Source organism: Schistocerca gregaria, chromosome 7 (genome assembly GCF_023897955.1).
Source record: "Schistocerca gregaria isolate iqSchGreg1 chromosome 7, iqSchGreg1.2, whole genome shotgun sequence".
Classification (NCBI taxonomy): domain Eukaryota; kingdom Metazoa; phylum Arthropoda; class Insecta; order Orthoptera; family Acrididae; genus Schistocerca; species Schistocerca gregaria.
This window is the reverse complement of record NC_064926.1, coordinates 180,378,059-180,392,930: the sequence shown is the minus strand read 5'-3', so window position 1 is coordinate 180,392,930 and position 14,872 is coordinate 180,378,059. Positions and strand designations below refer to the sequence as shown.

Sequence of the window (14,872 nt, the reverse complement as noted above, 5' to 3'; positions counted from 1 at the left end):
GATGTGCACGAAGGGGGCGCGGATTGTCATCCACGAAGACAATAGCCGGCGTAGATCCATAGAGTGGCTGGGGGAGGGGGGAGGGTCACGTCGTCCGTAAACAGCCCTTTTCAATCTGTCCCAGAAATGTTCGATAAGATTCATATCTGGTGAACATGTTTGCCACTCTAGCCGAGCGATGTCGTTATCCTGAAGCAAGTCATTCACATGATGTGCACGAAGGGGGCGCGGATTGTCATCCATGAAGACGAATGCCGGCGTAGATCCATAGAGTGGCTGGGGGAGGGGGGAGGGTCACGTCGTCCGTAAACAGCCCTTTTCAATCTGTCCCAGAAATGTTCGATAAGATTCATATCTGGAGAACATGTTTGCCACTCTAGCCGAGCGATGTCGTTATCCTGAAGCAAGTCATTCACATGATGTGCACGAAGGGGGCGCGGATTGTCATCCACGAAGACGAAAGCCGGCGTAGATCCATAGAGTGGTTGGGGGAGGGGGGAGGGTCACGTCGTCCGTAAACAGCCCTTTTCAATCTGTCCCAGAAATGTTCGATAAGATTCATATCTGGTGAACATGTTGGCCACTCTGGCCGAGCGATGTCGTTATCCTGAACCAAGTCATTCACATGATGTGCACGAAGGGGGCGCGGATTGTCATCCACGAATACGAAAGCCGGCGTAGATCCATAGAATGGCTGGGGGAGGGGGGAGGGTCACGTCGTCCGTAAACAGCCCTTTTCAATCTGTCCCAGAAATGTTCGATAACATTCATATCTGGTGAACATGTTTGCCACTCTAGCCGAGCGATGTCGTTATCCTGAAGCAAGTCATTCACATGATGTGCACGAAGGGGGCGCGGATTGTCATCCATAAAGACGAATGCCGGCGTAGATCCATAGAGTGGCTGGGGGAGGGGGGAGGGTCACGTCGTCCGTAAACAGCCCTTTTCAATCTGTCCCAGAAATGTTCGATAACATTCATATCTGGTGAACATGTTTGCCACTCTAGCCGAGCGATGTCGTTATTCTGAAGCAAGTCATTCACATGATGTGCACGAAGGGGCGCGGATTGTCATCAACGAAGACGAATACCGACGTAGATCTATAGAGTGGTTGGGGGAGGGGGGAGGGTCACGTCGTCCGTAAAAAGCCCATTTCAATCTGTCTCAGAAATGTTCGATAAGATTCATATCTGGTGAACATGTTGGCCACTCTGGCCGAGCGATGTCGTTATCCTGAACCAAGTCATTCACATGATGTGCACGAAGGGGGCGCGGATTGTCATCCACGAAGACGAAAGCCGGCGTAGATCCATAGAGTGGCTGGGGGAGGGGGGAGGGTCACGTCGTCCGTAAAGAGCCCTTTTCAATCTGTCCCAGAAATGTTCGATAAGATTCATATCTGGTGAACATGTTTGCCACTCTAGCCGAGCGATGTCGTTATCCTGAAGCAAGTCATTCACATGATGTGCACGAAGGGGGCGCGGATTGTCATCCACGAAGACGAAAGCCGGCGTAGATCCATAGAGTGGTTGGGGGAGGGGGGAGGGTCACGTCGTCCGTAAACAGCCCTTTTCAATCTGTCCCAGAAATGTTCGATAAGATTCATATCTGGAGAACATGTTGGCCACTCTGGCCGAGCGATGTCGTTATCCTGAAGCAAGTCATTCACATGATGTGCACGAAGGGGGCGCGGATTGTCATCCACGAAGACGAAAGCCGGCGTAGATCCATAGAGTGGCTGGGGGAGGGGGGAGGGTCACGTCGTCCGTAAACAGCCCTTTTCAATCTGTCCCAGAAATGTTCGATAAGATTCATATCTGGAGAACATGTTGGCCACTCTGGCCGAGCGATGTCGTTATCCTGAACCAAGTCATTCACATGATGTGCACGAAGGGGGTGCGGATTGTCATCCATGAAGACGAATGCCGGCGTAGATCCATAGAGTGGTTGGGGGAGGGGGGAGGGTCACGTCGTCCGTAAACAACCCTTTTCAATCTGTCCCAGAAATGTTCGATAACATTCATATCTGGAGAACATGTTGGCCACTCTAGCCGAGCGATGTCGTTATCCTGAAGCAAGTCATTCACAAGATGTGCCCGAAAGGGTCGCGGACTGTCATCCATGAAGACGAATGCCTCGCCAATATGCTCCTGATATGGTTGCACTATCGGTCGTAGGATGGCATTCATGTATCGAACAGCCGTTACTGCGCCTTCTATGACCAACAGTGGCGTATGTTGGCCCCACATAATGGCACCCTAAAACAGCAGGGAACTGCACCTTGCTGCACTCGCTGGACAGTGTGTCTAAGGCGATCAGTCCGACTGGGTTGCCTCTAAACACATCTGTGACGATTGTCTGGTTGAAGGCATATCCGACACTCATCGGTGAAGACAAAGTGATGTCAATCATGATGGCTCCAATCGGCATCTTGCTGGGCCATCTGTACCGCGCTGAATGGTATCGTGGTTTCAAAGATGGACATAGCCATGGATGTTGGGAATGAAGTTGCGCATCATGCAATATATTGCGCATAGTTTAAGTCTTAGCGCTACGTCCTACACGAAAAGCATTATTCTACATGGTGGCGTTGCTGTCAGGGTTCCTCCGAGCCACAATCCGTTTGTAGCAGTCATCCACTGCAGTAGTAGCACTTGGGCCGCTTGAGCGAGGCTGTCTCACTGTATCTCATCCATGTCCCAAAAACATCGCTTTGGTTCACTCTGGGATTCCTGGACACTTTCCTTGTTGAGAGTCCTTCCTGGCACAAAGTAACAATGCGGTATTGACCATCTAGGCATGGTTGAACAACAGACACCCCAAGCTGTGTACTGGAATGACTGGTACTGGTCGGCTGTCGGATCCCCTCATTCATGGTTCTTTACATCTTTGGGAGGGTTTAGTGACATCTCTGAACAGTCAAAGGGACTGTGCCTGTGATACAATATCCACAGTCAACATCTATCTTCACCAGTTCTGGGAGCTGGGGTAATGCAAAACTCTTTTCGATGTGTGTAGAACACTGTGACTTCTGATGTATGCTTATCAGGTGTAGAAGTTAATAAATCGTAACTTCTTTCAAACATGTAGTGACTGCTGGTTATCCCTAAACACTCAATAATTCACATCTTGATGTGATCAGATGTGTGGAAGAATGATTACTAATCTGATAAAATAAAAAATTATAAAACTGTCTTAATAACCTAAGGAAAATTAATCGCTTCACCTAAAAAATACTTGTATCAAGAATAATAGTGTCCACAGTGGGAGAACATTGCCAATTACCACATGTTTTTATAATATCTCTTTTTTGTGTATCTGTTCAGTATAGATTTTGCAGTTCATTTTAAACTTACTTCCCCAATAAGAAAGAGACTTGAAATTTTAAAGATGTCTCAGAAATGGGTGTCAATACAATATTATTTCGCTTTCTTGATGGTCAAATCTTAAGAGGTATGGGTGAGGATGGAAGTTTGGTATGCCTCACATTTAGGCTGGACTGCAGGATCAGAATGCTGTCCAGTGAGCATTGGAGAGCGTTCCAGATGCTGTGTGAGCAGTTGGGCACCAGTGAACAGAGAGAAAGAGTAAAGAGAGGGTGAAGTGAGAGAAAGGAGGAGGAAATGTGTGATTTAAATGTACAGAGGCAAATCTGAGGGTAAAAAGGTGGTAAACCCATTTTTTTTTTTTTTTTTTGAGTCGCTAGTCTTCTGTGTCTTCTGAATGGTGTGACTGGTGTGATGTGGCCCACCACAAATTCCTCTCCTGTGTCAACGTCTTCATCTCAGAGTAGCACTGGGAACCTATGTTCTCATTTATTTGCTAGATGTATTCCAGTCATTGTCATGCTCTGCAGTTTTTTCCATGTGCAGCTCCCTCTAATACCACGGAATTTATTCCCTGATGTCTTAACGGATATGTTATCATCATGTCCCTTCCCCTTGTCAATATTTTCCTAATATTCCTTTTCCCCTCCGACTCTCCACGGAACCTTCTCATACTTTGCCTTATCAATCCACCTAATTCTCAATATTCGTCTGTTGCACCACATCTCAAATGCCTCGATTATCCTTTGTTGCGGTTTTCACTACAATCCAATTCTGTGCTCCAAACGTACATTCTCAGATATTTCTTCCTCAAATTAAGGCCTATGCTTGATATTAAAAGACTTCTCATGGCAAGGAATGCACTTTTTGGCCTTTGTTAGTCTGCTTTGACGGCCTGCTTGCTCCGTCTGTCATGCTGCAGAGGTAACAGAATTCCTTAATTTCATCTACTATGTGACAATTAATCCTGATGTTAAGTTTCTCGCTGTTCTCATTTCTGCTACTCCTCACTTTCGTCTTTCTTCGATTCACTTCCAGTCAGTATCCTTTCAGCAGATCATTTAATTCTTCTTCACATTCACTCTGGATAGCAATGTCATAAGCGAGTCATATCGTTGATGACCTTTCACCTTAAATTTTAATTCCACTCCAGAAACTATCTTTTAATCCCATCATTGCTGCGCCAATGTACAGACTGAACAGCAGGGACCAAACACAGCATCCCTATCTTAAACCTATTTTAATCCGAGCACGCTGTTCTTCTTCGCTCACTCTTTTTGTTCCCTCTTGGTCGTGTTCATATTGTATATTACCCGTCTCTTCCTATAGCTGAGAATTACGAAAATCTTGCATAATTTTACACTGCCGAACGCTTTTTCGAGGTCAACAGGTTTTATGAACGTGTCTTAATTTTCCCTTAGTCTTGCTTCCATTATCAACCGCAATTTCAGAAATGACTCTCTGGTGCCTTTACCATTCCTAAAGTCAAACTGTTCGTCCTTTAACACACGCTCAATTTTATTTTCCATTTTTCTGTGTATTATCCTCGTTAGCAACTAGAATGCATGAGCAGTTATTCGGTTTGTGAAATAATTATCGCAGTTGTCAGCTCTTGCAGTCTTCGGTATTGTGTGGATGATATTTTTCAGAAAGTCAGATGGTATGTAGCTAGATTCATTCATTCTACATTGAAGCCACCTCCTCCTACGATTTTAAAACTTCTGATGGTATGTTACCAATCGCTTCTGCCTTATTTGATCTTAAGTCATCTGAAGCTCTTTTACATTGCCATTCTAATACTTGATACCCGTCTCTTGTAAGTCGACTTCCGTCTCGTCTTCTATAACATCAGACAGCTCTTCCTCTCACAGAGGCCTTCAATCTACGCTTTCCACGTATCTACTATATCCTCTGCATTTAACAGTGGGATTCCCGTTGCGCTCTTAAAGTTACCACAGGTGCTTTTGATTTCACCAAATGTTATTTTAACGTTGTTATACGCTGAGTCAGTCCTTCCGAAAATCATTTCTTTTTTGTTTCCTTCACATTTTTCATGCAGCTACTTCGTCTTAGCTTCCCTACACTTCGTATTTATTTTGTTCCTGAATTACCCTGAACAGTTTTGTACTTCCTTCTTTAATCGATCAACTGAGGTACTCTCCTGGAAATTGAAATAAGAACACCGTGAATTCATTGTCCCAGGAAGGGGAAACTTTATTGACACATTCCTGGTGTCAGATACATCACATGATTACAGTGACAGAACCACAGGCACATAGACACAGGCAACAGAGCATGCACAATGTCGGCACTAGTACAGTGTACATCCACCTTCCGCAGCAATGCAGGCTGCCATTCTCCCATGGAGACGATCGTAGAGATGCTGGATGTAGTCCTGTGGAACAGCTTGCCATGCCATTTCCACCTGGCGCCTCAGTTGGACCAGCGTTCGTGCTGGACGTGCAGACCGAGTGAGATGACGCTTCATCCAGTCCCACATATGCTCAATGGGGGACAGATCCGGAGATCTTGCTGGCCAGTGTAGTTGACTTACACCTTCTAGAGCACGTTGGGTGGCACGGGATACATGAGGACGTGCATTGTCCTGTTGGAACAGCAAGTTCCCTTGCCGGTCTAGGAATGGTAGAACGATGGGTTCGATGACGGTTTGGATGTACCGTGCACTATTCAGTGTCCCCTCGACGATCACCAGAGGTGTACGGCCAGTGTAGGAGATCGCTCCCCACACCAGTCCTGATTGTGGCGCTCACCTGCACGGCGCCAAACACGCATACGACCATCATTGGCACCAAGGCAGAAGCGACTCTCATCGCTGAAGACGACACGTCTCCATTCGTCCCCCCATTCACGCCTGTCGCGACACCACTGGAGGCGGGCTGCACGATGTTGGGGAGTGAGCGGAAGACGGCCTAACGGTGTGCGGGACCGTAGCCCAGCTTCATGTAGACGGTTGCAAATGGTCCTCGCTGATACCCCAGGAGCAACAGTGTCCCTAATTTGCTGGGAAGTGGCGGTGCGGTCCCCTACGGCACTGTGTAGGATCCTACGGTGTTGGCGTGCATCTGAGCGTCGCTGCGGTCCGGTCCCAGGTCGACGGGCACGTGCACCTTCCGCCGACCACTGGCGACAACATCGATGTACTGTGGAGACCTCACGCCCCACGTGTTGAGCAATTCGGCGGTACGTCCACCCGGCCTCCCGCATGCCCACTATACGCCCTCGCTCAAAGTCCGTCAACTGCACATACGGTTGACGTCCACGCTGTCGCGGCATGCTACCAGTGTTAAAGACTGCGATGAAGCTCCGTATGCCACGGCAAACTGACTGACACTGACGGCGGCGGTGCACAAATGCTGCGCAGCTAGTGCCATTCGACGGCCAACACCGCGGTTCCTGGTGTGTCCGCTGTGCCGTGCGTGTGATCATCGCTTGTACAGCCCTATCGCAGTGTACGGAGCAAGTATGGTCGGTTTGACACACCGGTGTCAATGTGTTCTTTTTTCCATTTCCAGGAGTGTATTTCTTATGTTATACATAGTTTCTTCACTGTTTCTTTCTTTGTACCTATTTTTTCCTTCCAGCAACTGTGATTACCCTTTTTAGAGATGTCCATTCAACTTAAAGTTCACTGCCTCCTGAACTATTCGTTATTGCCGTGTCAATAGCCTTAAAGAACTTCAGGTGTATCTCTTCAGTCTTTGGTACTTCCGTATTCCCATTCTTTGAGTACTGATTCTTCTTTCTTAGTCTCTTAAACTTCAGCCCTCTCTTTGTCACTACTACATTATGATCTGAACCTGTATGTGCTCCTGAGTACGCCTTACAGTCCAGTATCTGGTCTCGAAATGTAATCTAACTGAAATCTTCCCCTATCACATGGTATTTTGGAAGTATACGTCCTCATCTTGTGATTCTTGAATAGATTATTCTCCAATACTTGCTGAAATTTATTACAGAACTGAACTAGTCATTCTCCTCATTCATTTCTTGTCCCAAGATAATACTCTCCCATAAAGTTTTCTTCTTCTCTTCCACTTACAACTGCATTCCAGTCCCTAGTGACTATTAAAATTTAATCCCACTTTACACACCGTATTACACTTTCAGTATTCTCTTATGCTTTATCTCTTCGTATCCAGCTTGAAACGAGGGCATGTCTGCCCTACCTTCCTATTCTTAACGAATCGCACTCCCATTACATCATTTTCTGCTGCTGTTGACATTACCCTATACTCAGGTGACCAGAAGTCCTTTTTTTTCCTTTTCGTGTCACTAACCTGTACTATATCTGTACTGCGTTTGTGCATTTCACTTTTCAGATTTTATAGCTTCCCTAGGCGTTCAAGCTTCTGACATCCCCCACCCCGACTCCTTAAATGTTATCCTTTCGTTGGTTAATCCATATTTTACTCATGGTCACCTCCACCTTAGCAGTCTTCCTGGAGATCCAAATGGGAACTATTCCGCAATCTTTCGGCAATGGAGAGATCATCATCACAGTTTTTCAGTTTCAGGCCACCTGTCCTGTGGATACACGTTATGTGTCTTTAATGCAGTGGTTTCCATTGCCTTCTGCATCCTCATGCCGTTGATCATTGCTGATTCGTCCGCCTATAGGGGCATTTTTCCACCCCAAGGACAAGAGAGTACCCTTGACCTCTGTCCGTTCCTCCACCCTCTTTGACAAGGCCGTTGGCATAATGATGGTGTCTTCCTATACTGAAAGTCTTCGGCGCCAAAGGTGATGATTAATCAGAATTTAAGCAGTGACCAGTTTCGAATCCGGGAACGAGGACGTCTTAATTACGAATCAATGACGCTAACACTAGACCTGGCTACCAACCGCAATCGATCTGGAAATGGTTATAAGTATTTGTGTGTGTGTGTTGTGTGTTGTGTGTATGCGTGTAAATTTCAGCCAAACTTAGTCAACATATACCTTTCCGTCAGGGGACAGTAGATGAAGGGTAAGAACCACTTTCCTGTCGAAGTGGTAGGGCGTGGGATCAGAAAATAAGGGTAGTCGGTGACGCGTATATTCCGAGACTTTATTCATTCAGTATCTGAGAATGAGAGCACACAGCGACTTGCAACAAACTTTACACAAAATTTCAAACATCCACGAAAGTTTCTCTTCTTGATAACCTCTACAAAATGATGAAAGGAAAATGTTTATCCCTTACTGCTTTTCCTAGGTTCATGGAGCAGAAGTGTCGTGTGGCGCATGACATTGTAATTTATTACCTCTTTACTATTGTGTTCGCGACACAGTTTACAGTGTGTATACCAATATACCACTGAATGTAAGTGAAAAATTATATCATTGCAAGGCACATAGTTCTGGAGATATGACGTCAAAAGTAAGGAAATCAGTATGAAACTGCCGTATCATGCATGAAGTTTAAAGTTACAACGTATTGGTACTAAGTCTATTCGCAATTAATTTCTCAGACAGTGACCACATATGCCGCTGAATGCACCAACAATATAATATCACTGTAAGCCTCATGGTTTAAGAGATACGACACCATAAACATGTGTCCCTAACTACTACATTGTGCATGAATTTAAATTTCTTACTTCGTTAATACTGATTAAATTCGCAACACACTTTGTAGAGATTATCGACAGATGTTACTGAATGCACTTCCATATTTATATGAATGCACGACACGTAGGTCACATGAAATGACGTGGTAAAAGTTAAGTACAAGGTCAGGCAGTGCGTGATAGGTGCGTGGACGCACAGCTATACATACTCGTAAACCCGGACAACGCCTGGTTTCTTAGTTGGTATATCAATAATTATCGAAATAAAAATAATCTCTTCAAAATGGCTAAAATCCGTTGATAAATTTCGCACATACACAACACCAAAAAGCTGAAAGTAGTTACTTACATAAAAATTAATTTTTAATATTTTTCATTTTAAAAACAAATCATATTTTACGAGACAGTGTCTCGGAGTCCCATGTAAATGTCTAGCCCGTATAGAGACAGTCCTAAAAATTTGTGCTTGAGAGTTTTTAAAAGATGTGATAATACTTCCAAATTTTATAATGACAAGCGTGGAGAACATCCAATAGATAATAGTTAGCAGGTGGACTATTTATGCATCGATTATGTATTATATGCACCCTACGTTTTTCGTTATAAATATTACTAGTATTTCCATACCTGTTGAAACAATGACAAGCCCAAAATGTCAGAACTTTCTGTACGGGGTTAGGAATCTCTACGGGTCTAAGATAAATTATTTTAGTATTTTTGGTCCAACTTAAAAACTTGTTGTTTTAAATATTTATGATTGTTTAGAAAAAATTCTATTATAAAACGGTACGTTTAATGCCTGAAGCCTTTTGTCTAATAATCTGACAACCTTCAAAATTGGAATTGTAATTCTTTAATATTTCCATGAAGAAGTGCCTCCTAATCTAGAAGACCACCCACTAAACAACAATTGCAGCATAAGTCGGTATTGTGTTTTTTATTTACTTCTTCAGAGTTTATTCTGATGACCTATGAAGTTAAATACGATACCTTGCATTTGTAGTTCCGATATAAGGATTGAAAAACTAACAGGAAGTAGAAGAATGTTTTTCAAATAGCTTCTCATACTGAGGGAATGGCGGTTGTTCAATTTCCTCTTGCTGGATGTTGACTTATCTGGCAGGACAAATGACTTCACGTCACGTCCGCAGCAGATATTTCTTTGCGCTCGGCACGACGCGAATGCAATTTCAAGGGTGTTTCAACCAGGATGTACAGTTTTAATTTTCTGTTCACCCTGGGGAAATTAAGCACACGTCTGTCTTACTTCGCTGCAGGCCGGTTTATTGCATACTAAAAAAGCGTGACCTCGCAGCTGTCTGCGCGAATCACAGACACTCCGTAAGCACGGGCGACGGATCTCCTTTATCTACATTTCTGCTTCGTGTGTCATCCTACTGGTGGAGTTCCTACAGAAAGGAATATTCATGCTTCATACCAGTTCACTGGCAGAGGCAAAGCAATGAAAAGTGAGACGTGTTTTACATGTGGTGTGTAAACTGCTATTCCTGCACAGTAGTGGAAAAGAAAGCGTTCTCGCAGTAAAAGGGAAATTTTTGCGCCGTGTATGATTTCAGTAAACTTTGTTAATGTTCTGTTACTTTCTGCTCGCAAAACACGGAGGTAACATTTAACAGTAGCTTATCGATGGAACAGAAACAGTTTCCAAAGACTAAATTATTTACGCTTGTAGCTTTGCTACATGTTAGTCGGCTTGAATTATTAGACAGATGATAAAATATGTCGACAACAGAATTATTCATCCATTTCACAGTTAAAGTAGTCTAAATAAAGGAGAAAGAAAAGGAAATTTTGCTTGTAATACTATATTTTATGAATTCGTTGTTACTTGTGAACTGTAACAGTGTTTAGCCCAAGTTTTGTGAGCGAAAGTGTGCAAAGTCAAACTGTTGCTAAGATAAGTAAGTCGCAGAACGATAATTTGCGAGATGATCGTGGATGTGCTCCTCAGAGTCTTTTCCTTTGTGCGCTATTGTTATATGACATTCTCAACATCGTATTACGCTGGAAAGTAACTTCACTTGGCATACAGGATTTACAATGAACTAAATATGTAAAGTTACTGATTCGTGAGTCGAAGACATATTATGACATAAAAGCAGCTGAACTGACTCATGGAAGACAGGACACATAGCGTTTTATATTTCTTTTAATTTCTTTCAATTAGAGCTCTCATGAATCTGTTCAACGTAAAAGTGTTTGGAAGACTTACATTTCAGTTACTAGATCCCTGCCACATATTATCTTATGAACTATTTATCGTAATTCCTCCATACTTGCGTTATAATAAGCCGACGATCAGTTTCTAAGTAACATGCTCATTTTCAGGCCATACGTATTAACGTTAAAATACTAACGTTGATAAGAACACACAAAAACAAAATACGGGTGTTAAGATTTCAGTAGTTATTCGCTGAACTGTAAAGATACGTGCACTAATAGTGCTTGATTAGGGGAGAATCATTTCACTCACACAGGTAATACAAATATTATACATAGTCACATGAAATGTCAAACCAATTTCTTAACATATATATATATATATATATATATATATATATATATATATATATATATATATATATATATATATACTCCTGGAAATGGAAAAAAGAACACATTGACACCGATGTGTCAGACCCACCATACTTGCTCCGGCCACTGCGAGAGGGCTGTACAAGCAATGATCACACGCACGGCACAGCGGACACACCAGGAACCGCGGTGTTGGCCGTCGAATGGCGCTAGCTGCGCAGCATTTGTGCACCGCCGCCGTCAGTGTCAGCCAGTTTGCCGTGGCATACGGAGCTCCATCGCAGTCTTTAACACTGGTAGCATGCCGCGACAGCGTGGACGTGAACCGTATGTGCAGTTGACGGACTTTGAGCGAGGGCGTATAGTGGGCATGCGGGAGGCCGGGTGGACGTACCGCCGAATTGCTCAACACGTGGGGCGTGAGGTCTCCACAGTACATCGATGTTGTCGCCAGTGGTCGGCGGAAGGTGTACGTGCCCGTCGACCTGGGACCGGACCGCAGCGACGCACGGATGCACGCCAAGACTGTAGGATCCTACGCAGTGCCGTAGGGGACCGCACTGCCACTTCCCAAATTAGGGACACTGTTGCTCCTGGGGTATCGGCGAGGACCATTCGCAACCGTCTCCATGAAGCTGGGCTACGGTCCCGCACACCGCTAGGCCGTCTTCCGCTCACGCCACAACATCGTGCAGTCCACCTCCAGTGGTGTCGCGACAGGCGTGAATGGAGGGACGAATGGAGACGTGTCGTCATCAGCGATGAGAGTCGCTTCTGCCTTGGTGCCAATGATGGTCGTATGCGTGTTTGGCGCCGTGCAGGTGAGCGCCACAATCAAGACTGCATACGACCGAGGCACACAGGGCCAACACCCGGCATCATGGTGTGGGGAGCGATCTCCTACACTGGCCGTACACCTCTGGCGATCGTCGAGGGGACACTGAATAGTGCAAGGTACATCCAAACCGTCATCGAACCCATCGTTCTACCATTCCTAGACCGGCAAGGGAACTTGCTGTTCCAACAGGACAATGCACGTCCTCAAGTATCCCGTGCCGCCCAACGTGCTCTAGAAGGTGTAGGTCAACTACGCTGGCCAGCAAGATCTCCGGATCTGTCCCCCATTGAGCATGTTTGGGACTGGATGAAGCGTCGTCTCACGCGGTCTGCACGTCCAGCACGAACGCTGGTCTAACTGAGGCGCCAAGTGGAAATGGCATGGCAAGCCGTTCCACAGGACTGCATCTAGCATCTCTACGATCGTCTCCATGGGAGAATAGCAGCCTGCATTGCTGCGAAAGGTGGATATACACTGTACTAGTGCCAACATTTTGCATGCTCTGTTGCCTGTGTCTATGTGCCTGTGGTTCTGGCAGTGTGATCATGTGATGTATCTGACCCCAGGAATATGTCAATAAGATTTCCCCTTCCTGGGACAATGAATTCACGGTGTTCTTATTTTAGTTTCCAGGAATATATATATATATATATATATATATATATATATATATATATATATATATATATATATTCACGAAGTGCGGTTGAACTAGAGTGGTTGTCGCCTAACCTAGCACTGTTAGTGCACTGTATTTTACAGTTCTGTGAACAGTTACTGAAACCTTGAGAACAGTATTTTGTTTTCCAAATTTTATATTTATGTGTTCTTATACATGTATATATTTTAGCTTTAATAGGATTGGCTTGAAAATGATCTCGGCAATTCTAAACTAGTCGCCAGCTTAATAAGACGCAATTGTGACTGAACTGCAAATTAGAATTTGCTTTCCTGATTTCTGGTCCTGCCCAGACTTCATGTTGGAAAAACGTGGGTATTACCTTGTAGTTGCTGTTCTTTCCTTTGTTGCGCTGACTGAATATGTTGCTTTTTTACTTTTATTTATCAGTATTGCAAACTCTCCACAAACAAAATACTTATTTGCCGAAATAACAGTTTTTCTTATTTATCCTGTTAAATACGTCTGTTTAGCTCTCTTTATGCTGGGGATGAATTTTACTGTTTCTCGTACATTAAATAGGAAGTTATTTACATCCAGGAAGAAAAGGAACTATTGTAATGTACCTTATTCAACGGTTTCCCAGAAAGTAATGGTTCAAAAATGGTTCAGAGCACTATGGGACTTAACACCTCAGGTAATCAGTCGCCAACAGGACATGGGTTAGTACCGACAGGGTATACACGCCCTTATTTCGTGCTGGAGGGAGGTCACAGAACGTGACGGAGATAACGTGGAAAAATAGGGTTTGTAGATAAATCACCATTTTTTCGTGTGAGTAATTCTCATTATTTTCAATAAAGAATTGTTGATGAAAAAATGCGGTGTATTACTTTCTGGGCAGCCCTCGTAAAACTGCTCTGAAGGTTTCTCGCCAGTTAGAAGCACACCCCCTGCCACATTTGTTGATTTACGCAGTACTACTTGCGTCACTCTTTGCGCACATTAAATCGATTGGCATTTGATAGCACTGTCGTTACTTCTATTAAATTTCTCTTCTCTGACAATTTTGATTGTTTACTCAGAGAGATGCCTTTAATGGCATGTCGTCAAATGTGTCAATACGTAAAGTGTAGAGGCAGAATGTGTGAAAGGCAGTCTCATTTGAAGACCCCTTCTGAAATTGCAGTATTACCGTATTACCTTTATTGTGCAACGATAAATATAAAGATGAGAATTACTTTTTCAGCATAAAACAGTTGAATTCACTTGATATGATGAAGCTCTCACAGGTATGTACTGCATGGACATTTTTTCAGCTAATAGTTCCCACAATCTGCAGAGGATGAGAGAGATGTTAAACTAACCTTGAAGATGGCGGCGAGGAGCAGTACGCTGAGAGCGATCATGAAGAGCTGCGTGCCTATTATGGTCAGGTACGCGATCTGCACGCCTGAAACAGTGCCGTAGAAAAATGAACAAAGCTCGAAATCATCTGTAGCGAAAGAGATATGTAATTAAAGGAATGGAAGGATTATAGGTACAATAGAAGCTCACATCCACAAAAGTTCAGCTTTAGCGGGGGATTATTTTTGCTGCTCTTGTCCCATTGTAGGCTGGCGTCATTGATGGCACTGTGAAAAATGGTTTATCGATCTTAACCTAGAGTAAATTACATCTACATCTACATCTACATCTACATGACTACTCTGCAATTCTCATTTAAGTGCTAGGCAGAGGGTTCATCGAACCACAATCATACTATCTCTCTACTATTCCACTCCCGTACAGCGAGCGAGAAAAACGAACACCTAAACCTTTCTGTTCGAGCTCTGATTACTCTTATTTTATTTTGATGATCATTCCTACCTATGTAGGTTGGGCTCAACAAAATATTTTCGCATTCGGAAGAGAAAGTTGGTGACTGAAATTTCGTAAAAAGTTCTCTCCGCGACGAAAAAC

At 44.0% G+C, this 14,872-nt stretch overlaps 1 protein-coding gene across 3 annotated transcripts in view; it reads right to left on the bottom strand.

The window, feature by feature from the left end:
* The window catches only part of LOC126281604 (uncharacterized), a 1,096,782-nt gene that overhangs the window by 249,390 nt on the left and 832,520 nt on the right, over positions 1–14,872 (bottom strand). For all 3 annotated transcript variants that reach the window (XM_049980710.1, XM_049980711.1, XM_049980709.1), the window contains one exon: positions 14,278–14,363. In XM_049980710.1, the coding sequence (XP_049836667.1) occupies positions 14,278–14,363 (86 nt within the window). The remainder of the gene's footprint in view (positions 1–14,277; positions 14,364–14,872) is intronic.